At 34.5% G+C, this 16299-nt stretch overlaps 1 protein-coding gene across 1 annotated transcript; it reads left to right on the top strand.

The window, feature by feature from the left end:
• Window positions 1–434: 434 nt before the first annotated feature.
• LOC114327921 (uncharacterized) lies at window positions 435–14366 on the top strand. The gene is made up of 3 exons (XM_028276640.2): window positions 435–684; window positions 3536–3679; window positions 5371–14366. Exons 1-3 carry the CDS (start codon window positions 543–545, stop codon window positions 8040–8042), a joined length of 2958 nt encoding a protein of 985 aa, XP_028132441.1. The 5' UTR covers window positions 435–542; the 3' UTR covers window positions 8043–14366.
• Window positions 14367–16299: the final 1933 nt, after the last annotated feature.

The raw sequence follows: 16299 nt of genomic DNA, 5'->3' as shown, positions 1-16299 counted from the left end.
TGCCAAAACAGATATTACAAAAAAGATACCTATCCCACTAATTCCTGATGATTTCAACTTTACATGATGTGCTATCTAATCGTGATTTAAAAATACACTCAATAAAAAATACACTCAGTAAAAATGATTATTTTTCGGCCAGCAGGAGACACACCACTTACACAAATTTCCATTTAATAATAACGGGAAACAAGGGAATTTTTAAACAATGTTTCATTATCTACGTAAAATACATATTTTTTGTGTTCATTTATACCTTATATTTTTATATACACTGTTATATCTATAAATTGGACCTCTATATGACAGCTTGGCAGTGTTGCCACATCTAATACGACGGTCTGTTAAAATTGGTTAAAATATAGACCGTCGTGCGCCCCTGCGCCCACGCTAATGAATCTTTGACATTGCATTGACATCAAATTGACAGAATGTAAATACATGTCAAGATAGTGGAAAACAAAATTAGTCATCAACCACTTGTTGATAAAAGGATGCAATAAAATTACACATTAAAATTATTGGGCGTCAAACTTTTAACAATGAGTAGTGAAATTGTAGTGCCTGAAACGCCGAACTGGCTGCAAGAACTTGAGGCTAAACGAGAGAAGCGCTTAAAAGCAAGATTGGGCCATGAAGCGGGAGCAGGGGCCCCTTGTTTAAAATGCGAAGATAAGTGTCCAGGTAAGTTGATGAGTTCATTTTTATTATTAATCCGCATCTAATGGTTTAATTTAGCGGTAAAGACCGTTAATGTTACCAGGTAACATTTTTATCTTTTCATAAACATGCATTTAAGTCATTCTTACCTAAAATAATATTAACACAAACTAATTCTCATAGAGTAGAGCCCCGCAGATCCGAAATAATTGGGGGGACAGCCTGTTCAGATTCCGAAAAGTTCGGATTATCCGAAAGTTAGCCTAACTAATTATTCAAGGATTTCGTTTTCCTTGATTTTTAGTCGCAAAATGTTCTCACAAGAGTGTAGACAATATTTTTGGACTTAAGTTGACTGCAAGAGAACTGAAGTAAGTTTATATTTAACCTTTATAAGCACAACATATAAAGTAGGTATTAATTTTTAAGAAATTTTAAATGTCAAAGTCCTATTAATCCTACATTGTTCAATATTCTGGTTTTACCCTGTATAATTAACATGTTTTTAAGTTTTTGTCGTGAATATTTTAATTTTTTTCACTTTCTGTTGGTTCGGATTGGCTGAACGTTCGGATTAGCGGGGTTTTGATTTGCAGGGTTCTACTGTATGTATGTTAGTAATAATAATATATGAAATTCATATTACACATAATAAGAAATCCAATAACACATTAGCTACTAAGCAACTCATATGAGCCACATCAATTTTTAGCATCGACCAGTATCTCACCTGTGAGCCGGAAATCGTACTGCACAAAATGGCAATTTAAATAGCTGATGTTTTTGAGGACGGAACTTAAATACCCTCTTGGCAGCGAACAGGTTATTAAAAGGATAGGCACATTGAAAATAAAATTTAATGATATAAAATTCAAACATGTTTCAAAAAAAAGTTAAGACATGGATCTTAATATTCTATCATTTTGACTAAGATTGCAAAGGACATAAATATTTAGAGTGGAAGATACATGGCACTTGATTGCTATAATTTTTTTCTTTGTTACGGGATGTGGTGATCACTCTTTAAGTTTAGTGCCACAGCACTTTCAAGGATTTTGACACCAGAAGCCAGTTTAATTTAATAGTCATATAGTATTAAAAATGCTAATTATAGTACATATTAATCATTTAAAATTCTTTTTTCTACAACCGTGTTAAAAGTGCAATTTTTAGCACTCCATACAAGCGTTAAAAATGCTACTTTACATATGCATGTTAAAAAGTACATTTTTAAGTCACTCATGTGAATTGCTGAACTCGCTATCGCTCATTCTGCAAACTTTCACATGAGTGCCTTAAACGTGTACTTTTAACACTTATATCGTAAATAACTATTAAACATGTTACAAAATATCCTATAGATCCAATTCTTATAACCGGAGGTCACCTGGTGTCTGGAGGGAACCATTCTAGACCATGTATCATGTGGTCATGCTTCCTTCTGCACAATATTTTTAGATTACAGATTTTTTCCCCTGGTTTTTAGATACGTGCTGATTCAGGCTGATTGTCTTGGATGATGGTAACCTTTCCTTGGTTGTACTCTGAGTGTGGGATAGATAGATATTATTGTGCCAAAATGACCATGTGTTGGGTGCTGTGGATAGTGCTATAGACTAAAGTCGTGATATTGTCCTTATAAATGACTAGTTCAAAAAACCTTTACTTATCACTGACCTTGTTGCCCCAATATCGATGCTAAAATTGCATCTGTAGCCATTGAAAAATCCATATTTATTTAATGGAATTTGCAATGGTGGTGGGACACATTTTTCCTGCCTTCATACTATACTCTAAGGCTGCGATAATGGCATCCTTCAGTATTTGGTCCCCTCCCTAGTCATAATGTCTCAACTTTCAGTTGATTCTGGTAGACTTGTTTCAAATATTGGCTGCCATATCTTAGTTCTAGAGCCAATACGATGGTCTCATAGCTCATTTGTGTGTCTTCTAGGATGTTTTGGAGGAATTTGACAGCTTTACATCGAAGTGAGGTATAAAGTGTTGAGGTATGAAACCTGTTGCATTCTGTTCATTTGCCCATCCATTATTTTGTATGGCACCTTTAAATTTCCTTTTGTACACCATTCAGAAGGTCTCGCCATCAAATGTAGGAGGCTCTTCAATTGCTTGGTGTTTCTAGGCAGATATTTTCAAGAGTTCTCGTTACCTCATCATGTCTTTCTCTGTTACACCTCTTGTCACTTCAATTTCTTTAATCACATCTTCTTTTGTCTCTTTTATTTCTTGTTCATACCTTCTTTACTAACTTTTGAGGTCTCAATTTTTGCTATAAGATTCATGAGCACCTCTCTGTATTACTGACGACAACTCTATTCAGCCTCCTTTTTTTCCTGACTATGTTTCTCTTCAGCTTCTTATCAATGTTTTTCTTTTTCTTCTTGCTGTTTTTCATCAGAATCTTTTTCTTCTTGTTGATGTTGTTCCATTATGAATAGAACATATATTATCGAATGGATATTCCAATCATATTTCGAATTTCCTCCATCTTGCTCTCGCTTCTTGCTTTGTCCATTCAAATTCTCAAAAATAACTTCTTTTTTTCCACCTATATCTCCAACCTCCACAATTACCTTAATTTAGGGTAGCATATTGCATACATTTTTTTTATATCTTACATAAGTGTTTGCTATCTATTTTTAACTCAACTTTCACAATCTCTTTCCTGTAAATGGTTTTAATTTTTTTAGTAAATACCTTTGATGGTGTACTTTTTTTAGCAGTAATTTTTAGCATTTCAGTTCTAAGGGTTACATACTTTCATATAATTTTCAAGGGTCCCTTTAATTTTGTAAATTATGTAAGACATATCAAATAATCTTAATAGATTTTTAAAACAATAATTTCTTTTTAGGGTTGGATCTTCATTTCTGGAGAAAATGTTGCAAGATATGTAAATGTTCCAAAGAAGAACATCAGGTTCAAGATGATGACATTTATGGATGGGCACAGTTCCAGCTACTGGGGAGTAAACCAAATAAAATCAAAACCAAAATTGGTAAGTTACTAAAATAACAAAATATATAATTTTATTTTTATTGCAGATTGATGAATTAGAATTTTGTTTTTTTCTTCAAATTCTATACTATTAATAATTTAATTTAACATACTCAATTATAAAATAAAAACACTTATATTCTAGACATGGAGTGAGTCTTCTTCTTCTTCTTCTTCTTCTTCTTCTTCTTCTTCTTCTTCTTCTTCTTCTTCTTCTTCTTCTTCTTCTTCTTCTTCTTCTTCTTCTTCTTCTTCTTCAGCCTGTTTGCATCCACTCTTGGACAAAGGCTTCCCCACGAGTTCTCCACTTTTGTCTCTTTTGTGCCATTTCTCTTCTAGATCTTTCACTGATCTTAGATATTTTGTATCATCTTCATTTGATGGACTTAATACTACAATTTTGCTAACACTGTAATCTTTACTTTTTGATTTTCATTTAAGGTTGATGTTGCCGTTAATTCTTTTTGGATGCATAGATAGGTTGATATCTATTGGGACCTAACTGCTCTGTCCCAACGCTTTTTTGAAATGTTTCAATTACTATCAAATTCTCATAAAAAATCAACATATAATAGACTAGAAGTGGTTAGTGTAATAGACCCATAAAAATTTTTTTGTCAGGCTTTTTTATATTATCTTTGAACATATACAGTGAGGACGTTTGAGTTGGAATAAATTCATTATCTCGAGAATAGGCGAATTTGGAGAGAAATCCTGAGACAGGTCAATTTTTATTTTTAAAATATTGCTTTTTGGCATATATATCATACTAGTCACGTTATCCATCTGGGCGTGATGACGTAATCGATGATTTTTTTAAATGAGAGTAGGGGTTGTGTGATATCTCATTTGAGAGGTTATTTAATTCTCTATTCAGTAATATAAACACTAATATAATTATTTATAAAGGGCGTACAAACACTTGTTTTTATTAAATTAATTTACCTACACAAAAAGAAGAATGCAAGTAATTTATTTAATTCAAAATACATTTTACTGCTGTCAGAAAAACAGGTTTTCAGGTAAGAACAGGTTTGTTCTAGCATCAGTTTCAAACGGTTTGAAACCATCAGCGCATAGTGGACCAGCGCGAGTAGAGGGGATAGCAGTGGTGACTGTATTATGTTTTCTTACTGACCAACTGTTTGCTGACGGTTTCTGACTAGTTTGACTGTTTGCTAGAACAAATCTAATGTTTATTTCACAAATAAACATTGCTTTGCAGGTGGGTGCCAGTTTTAACATTGAATTTAAGTGAAAAACAATGTTAATTTGTCAAATAAACATTCCTTTCTATTTTCTGACAGCACTCAAATGTGTTTAGAAATAAATTAATTACATACATTCTTCTTTTTGTTTCAATTAATTTAATAAAAAAATTTTTTTTGGACATCTTGTATAAATAATTATGTTAACGTTTAGACTACTGAATAGAGAATTAAATAATCTTTCAAATGAGATATCACACGACCCCTACTCTTATTTAAAAAAATCATAGATTACGCCATCACGCCCAGGTGGATGACGTCACTAGTATGATGTATATACCAAAAAGTCATAATTTAAAAATAAAAATCGACCTGTCTCAGGATTTCTCTCCAAATTGGTCCCTTTTCGAGATAATGAATTTATTCCAACTCAAACGTCCTCACTGTATAAAAGTGTTGCTAATATAAACCATTTATTTTTTAGTGCTACCCGGCAAGAAAGATGAAATTGATTTGGACTGGGTTCCCAAAGGTCACAACGACACTGTTGAAAAGTATCTTAAGACTCTTCCTCCAGAACAACTACCCGTCAAAGGTTCCCAAGCAGCTCAAGATAGAAAACAACTTCTTCAAAAGCAGATTCCTATCCATGATATTGATCCCACATTGTGCCACGAATTAACAGAAGACGAGCTGGAGAAAATGAAGGAGTATATTGCACATGTTAAGCAAACTAGTGCAGGTGTAGGGCAACTTGTTAGTTTGTCTAGTATAATTAGGGGTAAGCTGCACATGCTTAGTCCTTCGGAAGCAGCTATTTTAGCAAGTCGTTACTCTAAAGGGATTCCAGTATCAGAGATTGTTAAATTACAATCACAAAATAAAGCTGGCTCATTGGCGCATAATTTAGACAAAATGTCTCTAAAGCACAAGACTCTTCCACAATATAACCCCAATAGTTTAAATGAATCTGAAGATGTCTCAAATCCTTTAAGTTATACTAAAGTGCATGATAGAGAGTATCCTATGTATAATAACGATATTAATACCAATGCACCAAATGCTCAATTTTCAACATCACTTGGACCAAAACAATTTAATATCAATCCGTCTAATGCACAAATCAATCCTGTTATCGATCCTACCATTGATCCAAAATATTTACAAAATCCCAATTTTAATTCAAAAAATAGACCTAGCAACTTTGTAAATCCTAATTCTGTCTATAACCAAGGAATACACAGAGAAAATGCACCTTTTGTTAATAACCCATTGGACTACAACTCTGAAAATAGTGCCTTTGTGCCGTATCAAAAAGTTTCGTCAACATCCAAACCAGGAGATGTTTATACGGAAAATAGTTCTGTAACTGATCCACGGTATGCTAAGAGTATTCCTGGTCAAAGTAAAGGTGCACCTTTTAACATGAATCCAAGTCAAGGGGAAGTTGAGAATAATGCACAAATTTACGAAAATCTACAGGATTTACAAAAACCTTCAGCAAATATGCCAAATTATGCAGCAGGAAAGTACAATACATATTCTGATACCCAGTCGCCAGTTAAAATGCCTAAAAATGTTAAAGATTTAGCTTACAGCACATATAATACTGACACACATGGTTCCAAAGACATTGAAGACCAAGAGAATGGTTTTAGTTTTGGAAAATACAGACAACCAGGCTCATACTCTGATAATATATCAAAAAATAACGCTGGATTTAGACCTATTGAATCTGGAAATGTATCATCTTCACAGCACTTTAATCCAGCCAATCCAGCTCAATTATTAAAACCTGGAGATCGTAAGGATACTAGAGATCGTGGTGCTTACAGTGCACAGTTTGAAACAATAAATCCTCATTCAAGTTTGAGCCACTCCACTGGAACCAGGTCCGGAAATACTGGTGGTTACAGTTCACCAATACAGCCAAATATATCCAGTCGCTCATATCCTGGTCTAAAAGTAGAAGATGTTGCAAAACACGATGCTCAGTATGAACCGGCCATTGCTACCAACGTTAGACCTGGTGGTTTCAGAGAATATAATACTACATTAGATCCAAACTCATCTTATGCTTCTTCTATAGCAGAAACTAGTGAGAATGCACCTTCAGTTAATTACGCGTTCGATCCTAACAATCCAAACTATGTTTACCCCCATTCAGAACATTTAGCAGGCATGACACCTGGTTTGTCCGATCCTTTGAATCCAAAATCAGGTGCATTTAGACCTACAGGTAATTCTGGTTTGTCTAGAGAGACATCGGGCCACAATCATAGTGTTGGTAGCATGGATCAAAGTCTGGGTTATCAGAAGGCACCTGGAATGCAAAGTTCTTTGGAAGCAGGTCCTGGCGGAGTACTGCTACCTAATAATTTATTAAAATCTGACAAAAAACTGTCCGAGCTTCACCCAAGTGATTTAAGAATTAATGAAGATTTTGTTAATCCAAGTCAGGTCAACGTAGGTCTCATACAAGATATTAACTACCCAGAGATTAAGACAGCTTCTCGCGAAGTTGACGATTTTTATGAAGAGTACAGTCCAGATAGTATTAAAGAAATCTTGAACAATGTTATTTTACCAGATTGTCATTACTGCAAAAAGCCATTCGAGGAAAATGAATTTGCTGTATCAATAGACAGGGCTAATGTGCTCTTCCATGCTGGGTGTTTTAAATGTGCAGGCTGCAACCAGATACTTGCTGACAATATGTATTTTTATAATAAAGAAAGCGATAACATTTATTGTTTGAGGGACTACGCAAAGATAAGAGGTCTACCTAGGTGTAAGGCTTGCGACGAGTTGATATTCACCAAAGAGTACTGCTTAGCGGAAAATAGCACTTTCCACTTAAAACATTTCTGTTGTACCCAATGTGATATGCCTTTGGCTGGTCAAGATTATCTCTTGGAAGATGAAATGCCTTATTGTTTGCCTTGTTTCGAACAAAATAAAGCCAGCAAGTGTAGTGCTTGTGGCAAGATTATTAAACCTGATGAAGTAGGCTGTAATTTAAGAGGAGTCCACTTCCATGCCACTGATGCATGTTTTGCTTGTAAAGTTTGCAAGACTCCTTTGACTGGTAAGAAGTTATTGTTAAGGAATGATCAGTTGTATTGTTCGCATGAATGTTACGGCAAAGATCAATAGTATATTTTTTTAATCAAATCAAAACAATATAAATAATCTACATCTAAGTCTTATAAATAGTCGAATTGGTGGAGTAATGCCATATCAAACTAAAAGACAAAGAATAAAGGCAGTTTTTGTTTTTATTCGACTCAGAGTTGGACCACCATCTCCATATAGCTATTTCAGCATCCCATGCATCTTCAGTGAAGCTATGCAGTCACAACTCTGAAGCGAATATTAACAACCCTGCCTATTTAAGGGGAACCATCGCGATACAATGATTCCACCTTTTGAGACGCAATCTAGCGACATCTCTCGCAATACGAGGAAAACAACGAAAAGCCCTAGATACAAAGTTTACTACTTTTTAAACTTATTAGAATAATTGAAATAAAAATATATTAAACAATATTTTAAATCCAAGACTTTTCGTTAATAAACTTCTTTCTGGCTGCATCCTGTATCTCTGGCTTTTACAATATATAAGCACAAGAGACGAAGAAAATAGGAGAAAGCAAATAGAGGACAATACTCTAAAAGACAAAGTTAACATTTCTTCTCCAAATCACTCTTTTTTTTCGGGTTTGACAGGTTTTATATAATTTCTTTATACATCGGGTGTATCAATAAAACTTCAAGTAACGTTAGAAGTGAATTGTTCTGCGTTCTGCTAGCTGTCTTTCAGGTGTAGATACATCTTACCTTAATTGCAAAAGTGAAAAATGAGTTTTGGAAGGAACAAATAAAACATTATATTAACTAATCATATTTACTGTACATGTAAAGGACCTGGCAGTAAGGCGTATTGTTTCATGTAGTTGACTGGATAACTTGTTAATGGCTTTATACAGTTGAAATTAATTGTAGGCTTCATATACTGGTTAGCATGTATGTGATGATTGTAATTTCAGGCAGCAGTTTGGTTCTACTGCAGTTTATAGTTTCCACATGGTCGACCATGTGGTTGGAAATCTCACCCAAAAAGGTAGACAAAAATTTAAATTAGGCCGAAAACAGCATAAGTTTAAACTTTCCTTGCCATGTTTTACCCAGATTATAGTAATTACAGAAGTAATTACAATTTTAAGAAAATATTAAACATTCAAGGAAGGCGCAGCATAGGTAGGAGAAAAATGTCCTGGCTGAGAAATCTCCGAGAATGGTTTGGATGCAGCTCAACTGAACTCTTTCGGGCTGTAGTGTGAAAAGTGAGAATAGCAATGATGATTGCCAACCTTTGTCGCGGAGATGGCACGTAAAGAAGAAGAAAAAGATTAAACTTATGATGTTTATAAAGTTACAGCTACTTTTTTGATTAATAGAAAATACACTCCCCAGCACGAAAAACGGGCACCCCAAAAATGGGTCATTTTTGATGTCTCGTATCTCCTAAACCTGTTGTCCGATTTATATAATTGTTTTAATATGTTATAGCCTTATTCTTTGGCAATATCGCTGTAATAATATTGTTAGACAGGTAAATTTTCATTGTATGCCGGATGTACCAATCAAACTGGGTTTTTTCTCAATTATCACAACACCCTGTGGAATATTCTAGCCTTTAAAAAATGTTAAAATTAAAATTTAACTGTAGCCCCAGGTTTTCTTAACATTCTGTTTTTTATTCATTCGCTTATGTTGGATAATAAAAAAGTTAGGGACTTAGCTATGTTCTTTATCAATACAGGGTGTTTCTAAATAAGTGCGACAAACTTTAAGGGGTAATTCTGCATGAAAAATAATGACCCGTATGCACGCCAATGGTGAATATACAATTCTTAATTGTATGTGAAAAAATGCGCAATATCTACCACTTAAAACCTACCAAATTTCATTTGCATATCTCAACCGGTTTTAGAGCAATAAATAAATCGTCGGTTTGTAGGAAAAAATTCAACATCCCGTATCTCGGAAACGAAGCATTTGCGGACATAGGTTTATAGAGCAAAGGGTCTAAAGTTGGTCGCACTTATTTAGAAACACCCTGTATTGATAAAGAACGTGGCTAGTTGTTAAAGTCCCTAACTTTTTTATTACACAACATAAGCGAATGAATAAAAAGCAGAATGTTAAGAAAATATAGCCTGAGGCTATAGTTGGGTTTTAATTTCAATATTTTATAAATGCTAGAATATTCCTCAGGGTGTTGTGAAAGTTGAGAAAAAAAAAAAAAAAAATAAAAAGAATGTGTGTACTTTGTACGCACGTAAGAAGTTATACTTCTATTATATGATTTCAACGAAATCAATATACTTTAAACAGTTTCTCTACTACTTTCCAAAATTTTTTATTAAAACAATACCAAAAATTAAAAAAATAAAACAATAAAACACACACAAACACATTGAAAAATGCCACAAATGACTCCTGAACAATAATTGTTGCCAAAAATTTTAATTAAATACGTATTTTCTGAAAAAATTTATATAATAATATATGTACTTACAATCATAAAATCTATAAAAAAAAAATAAAAAAAATGATATAACTTACATTGGGCTTGAACCTACTTCCCGTGTATCCCGCCGTACGAGAGTCACAGCGATTTCAAACTGCACCACTTTCGCGTTTACGTCATGTGGGAATATACACAAACTGAACAACTTTTTGATGAAAATTTGTAGAAAGTTTGTTCGTAATCAGATTATGTAAATTAAAGCATTGCCTACTAGGGGTATAACATAGCAAGTACTAGGTAAGTACATTATTTTTTTTACATTTTCCAAATAGGTATGAAGATAATTTTTTATTGGAATACAACTGAAACATTTAGAATTACGTACCTGTGGCTTTTCAAAACTATTTAAAAAGTCACTATAATTATAAATTTGATTTTATTTCTGTCCTCACAACAATAAAAACTAATATATTATACAACATTTTTGTTTACCGATAACCTCCATATTGAACAATTATTGACAGATCATTTCAACACCCAATCAGAGCCCGTATAAAGACTAATACCAAACTGTCGGTGTGCGCATGCGCACAGATCAATATAAATTCACCCTCAATCTCAATCGCGCCTAAAGAAGTATAACTTCAAAAACAAGTTTGATTGGTACACCCGGTATATAATGAAAGTTTACCTGTCTAGCAACAATATTATTACAGCGATATTGCTAAAGAATAAGGCTATAACATATTAAAACAATTATTTAAATCGGACAACAGGCTTAGGAGATACGAGACATAAAAAAGACCCATTTTTTGGGGTGCCCGTTTTTCGTGCCGGTGAGTGTATATGTTAATTTCGATATTTTGATCTGATTATTTCAACATCACGCATTTAGTTAGTAGTATAAAAAATCTAGTTCGATATGGTATAACGCGGCCATTTCATACAAAGATAATTAGTTTAAACAGTTTTGCGGATCCGAATGATACTGTATTTTTTATATAAGATAAATATTTTAGGCAGCTTTTTACATTTTACACCGGGTGACGCTTTTATATTATACAAAATAAGTGCCAATATATTTAGAGTATCTATTTTTGACATACTTTTTACATGGTGATTAGCATAGTTATATTTTATTACATTTTAAATGAGCAAAGTGTATTATATTTGTTAAATATTTTTTACTAGAATAATTTTTTATATTAAATTGTAACTTGAAAGGAAAAAATTACGTTAACAAGTGTATTATAAAATCATGTAAGTTAAAATCGCTTATAGCAACAAAAAATAGCTGTTGTTACAAGGAATATTGATTTATTTATTTATAAAGCTCAACATGCCTTGAAGGTCTAGGGTTGAAACACTCAATATTTCTTATAGTCTTTCCATACTTTTTTTAACCACTTCATTCCATTTACTTCTGTCCAAAGCTTTTTCTTTCCAATTCTCAATATTACTTTTTTTGTAAGTCTTCATATTCGCTGTCTTTCCATTTCTTTCTTGGTCTACCTTTTCTTCTTTGCGTTATTGGCTTTCGTGATAGTACCAATTTCGGCATTCTTTCCTTTTCCATTCTTTCGTAGATATTTGGGAGCAAATGCCAATAGCCAGTGTAACTAAAAAAAAAAGAAATCCTATCAAGAATCGAACAAGCGAGGAAAACACTCATGAACATTCTTTACAAGATCTGACCTTTGTCTAGAGCTTGGAATTCGAATGATCAGATATTACCTTTCTTCTGTCTTACTGTATGGCCACAGATTAACCCAACATTGTTGGGTTAATCTGTGGTATGGCTGTGACAAAGAAAAAAGGATAGATGCCTTTGAGATGTATACAGGGTGTTTGGTAAAGAATGGGCCATAGCTTAACCTTAGATTCCTGAGCTTTAAATAGGTCGATTTAAGCTAACTTACCTTAGAACGAAAGTTCATAATAACCGAAATACAGGGTGTCAAAATTAAACTTTTATTTTATTTATTCTTGAATATTTCCTGACATGCATGGGACAACAACACGAAATTTGGTAAACGGGGGTTTTTTGGGATGAGAAATCTAAATTCGGCACCAAAAGTGATGTATTTCCCAGAGGGCGCCACATACGTCTTTCAGCGCCCATTTAATACGTTCAATTTTTTTATACCCCACTCTACATAATTTTTGAATCAAAATTTTTATTCTCTTAATATTTTTACTTAAAAAAGGTATACTACATTCATCTCGCTAAACTCAACCGTTTTCGAAATAAACTCATTTTAAATCTGCGATATAACATATATTTTTTGCATAATATCATTGTAGTTAGACCCGGAAAATAAACTTGAAACCATAATAATTGTGCTAGTTCTCATCTTTATGTCATTGCATCTCAAGAAGAAATTTGCGGTACATTTTTGTAAATTTTTATGGTTTTTAGTTATTTTTCGGGTGTAACTAGAATGAAATGCAAAAAATGATGTTGCCTCGCAGATTTAAAATGCGTTTATCTCGAAAACGGTTGAGTTTAGCGAGATGAATGTAGCATATATTTTTTAAGTAAAAATATTAAGAGAATAAAAGTTCTGATTCCAAAAATATGTACAGTGGGCAATAAAAAAAAATGAACCTATTAAATGAGCGCTGAAAGGCGTATGTGACGCCCTCTGGGTAATACATCATTTTTGGTGGCGAATTTAGATTTCTCGTCCCAAAAAACCCCCGACTACCAAATTTCGTGTTTTTATCCCATGCCTGTTAGGAAATATTCAAGAATAAATAAAATAAGAGTTTAACTTTGACACCCTGTATTTCGGTTATTATTAATTTTCGTACTAAGGTAAGTTAGCTTAAATCGACCTATTTTAAGCTCAGGAATCTGAGGTTAAGCTATGGCCCATTCTTTACCAAACACCCTGTATATACCGACGGATGCTGAGAAGTCCATGTGTACAAATAGTTACTAACAATGAGGTACTTCGGCGCATGAGTAAACAAAAAGAATTACTAAGAATAGTCAAAGAAAGGAAAAAAACAATACGTGGGCACAGTTTAAAGAGGGACAGTAGAACCACTCTCCGAAAAATTGGAAGTAAAATCTTTGGTCGCGCATGGCGACCGCGCAATGTTGGCAGTCGCTTTTGCCCCACTCTCACATTGCTAGCCGCATAGAAACGTACGGCTTTTAACAGGGAAAACCCGCATCCACCACTGGTGAATTACCAATTGCGTACTGCCGGTATTACCTACTTCTTGAGATCAAAGTGGCGAGTACAGGTGAAAATATCAGTAGAAAACGCCAGAACCCGTTACTGAAAGACCTGAGAAGATGGTTTGACTGCTCACCCTCAGAAATTTTTCGTGCAGCAGTTTCCAAAGCTACAATTGCCATTTGGGTCGCCAACCTTCGAAGACAGACGGCGCAATAAGAAGAAGACATGTCATTCCTTTCATTTTTTTTTTCTATATTCCAGTATTACTTTCATTTCATGCCAACACGGCGCAATAAGAAGAAGACATGTTATTCCTTTAATTTTTTTCTATATTCCTGTATTACTTTCATTTTAGAGCAGTTTACTGTTTATTGTTTATTATTACTTTCTTCTTACCCTACAGTTAAATACCAAATAAAAAATCAAGGCGTGGGAACAAAGTTTTAACAAATATAGTACTATAAAATGTGATATTTTTGTAACATGTTGATTTTTTTAAAGATGCAACATTTATTACAACATATAGCCTAAGATGCCTTTAAATCAAATATTTTGTAGGTATATTGTATTTTTCATGAATAATATCAAGACTGAATGTAATTGTTTTTATATCTCTTTACAAATGGATAGGTAAATATGTATCCAAATATTTTTTTGGTATATTTTGTAATACGCCAATGTGTTGCTACTGTGCCATTTTATAGCTAAAGAAATGTTTAAAATGATTAGGAATAAAGAAAGATCAAAGAAAAACTGTTTATTTATTGACCTAACTAACCTTACTTAATTTTGACTGTTTTTGACGTAAGCTTGTGCCCCATGACTACAAGAATAAAATTAGAGGACAATTATTGTTTGTCGGCTCGATAGCCTAACCGACTGGCGGATTTACTTCGATGTGAGTAACTGGGTTGGCCACTTTCGGAACAGGAACCAGAAGCACGGAAAATTGGAAATTGATAAAAAGTTTGAGAAAAAAAAATAAGGACATAATAAAGCTTGAAAACTCAGAAGACTATTTCAAAAAACTTTAAATAGGAGTAGTTGAATTTCAAGAAAGTGGAAACCAAAACCAATGTAGAGTTGCAATAGTAGGCCCGCCCATAAGATTAACAACAGAACAAATTAAAAATGTATGTAAATATCTGAAGAGGAACAAAGTACCTACCCGGAGAATTGTTTAAGTACGACACGAACAAATTATAGGAATATCTTCGGAAACTGTTTCAAGAATGCATAAATACAAGTGAAATCCCTATGAGCAGTGAAATCGTGGAATTGAAAACATCTCAGTACTCAACATAAAAAGATTAACAAAAACCGTCGTGAAAATTACCGAGGAATAACTAAAACCAGATAAAGCAACCAGCTCTGGATTTAATTGTACATATACTACACTCACAATAAAGATGGTCTAGAAATGAACAAACCAAGACACAGATAAAGGCAGGTTTTGTTTAATTTGATTCAGAGTTGGACCACCATCTCCATCAGGCCCGGACTGGCCCGCCGGCCACCGGTCCCTCGGCCGGTGCGTCTTTTGCCTTGGCTACTATCTATCCATTAAAAAAATTAAACACTGAAATTTTTTTTAACTGTTACACAAATATGATGCAGCTACCATTCCCATAAAAAATGTTTCTACTTGCTTGTCATTTCGCCGTTTGGCACCAGAAACCTACATAATGAAGCCAGTGGGTACAACAAAATACCAGATATCAGATAATCAAATAACGTAGCCTATTTGGGCGCCTTTCGTGGGTATCAATATTCGCTCCGAGGACGCGCAGCGCCCTCGAAGACCATTTTTACGATTCGAGCGCCTTTCGTAGGTATCAATGTCCGCTGTTTCTGTTATAATAAATTGCTTAGATGCGACGCACGGCGCCCTCGAAGACCAGTTTTACGATTCGGGCGCCTTTGTGGGTATCAATATCTGCTCCGAGGACGCGCGGTGCCCTCGAAGACAATTATTACGATTCGGGCGCCTTTCGTGGGTATCAATATCCGCTCCGAGGACGCGCGGCGCCTCGAAGACCATTTTTACGATTCGGGTGCCTTTCGTAGGTATCAACGTCCACTGTTTCTATTATAATAAATTGTTTAGATGCAACGCATGGCGCCCTCGAAGACTATTTCTACGATTTGAGCGCCTTTCGTGGGTATCAATTTCCGCTCCCATTTCTCTTAGGGACGTCTCTCTGGTCCCCAGTATCTCCATGTCTTCCCTCAATTTAGAAATAATTGCTAGTAGTCTCTTGTTCCCGTCGATTTCCGTCACCCCTTTCTCTACAGGGACCATGGAAATAGTCTGACGGTTTTCCCGGTCTTCCTTCTGACCCGTCCTTGTAATCGTGCTCATAGTACTAAGTTGGAGGTACTTCATCTTTTCTGGTCTGTATGTACCTCCTGCACATACTCCCAGTTCCTGTTTTTCGTTATCAGGTAGTGGAACCTTTCACTCTCACCGAATCCATGACCACTACTAAGTCGCATGTAGGTTTGTTCTATCTTCCCGGTTTGGCGACCGTATAGTGATCTTCTTCACATTCGACTTATTTTTTTAAAGCCTCTTTCTCCTGAGTAATTGAGGACCGTTTTTCACTAAGTTTTTCGGGGAAGAACTCTTCGAAGCCGATCTGTGTGGACACTCCTGCCGTTTCCTTAGTCGTTTTTCTTCGACACT

Source organism: Diabrotica virgifera, chromosome 3, assembly GCF_917563875.1.
Source record: "Diabrotica virgifera virgifera chromosome 3, PGI_DIABVI_V3a".
Lineage (NCBI taxonomy): Eukaryota > Metazoa > Arthropoda > Insecta > Coleoptera > Chrysomelidae > Diabrotica > Diabrotica virgifera.
The sequence above is the reverse complement of the archived record's forward strand: the minus strand, read 5'-3'. Positions and strand labels throughout refer to the sequence as shown.

What these genes read in the sequence shown, in the direction of transcription:
- LOC114327921 (XM_028276640.2), top strand. Translation starts at nt 543, where the DNA reads ATGAGTAGTGAAATTGTAGTGCCTGAAACGCCGAACTGGCTGCAAGAA. An exon ending in ATGCGAAGATAAGTGTCCAG is followed by an intron (nt 685 to 3,535) that starts GTAAGTTGATGA and finishes ATTTCTTTTTAG; the next exon opens with GGTTGGATCTTCATTTCTGG. An exon ending in TAAAATCAAAACCAAAATTG is followed by an intron (nt 3,680 to 5,370) that starts GTAAGTTACTAA and finishes TTTATTTTTTAG; the next exon opens with TGCTACCCGGCAAGAAAGAT.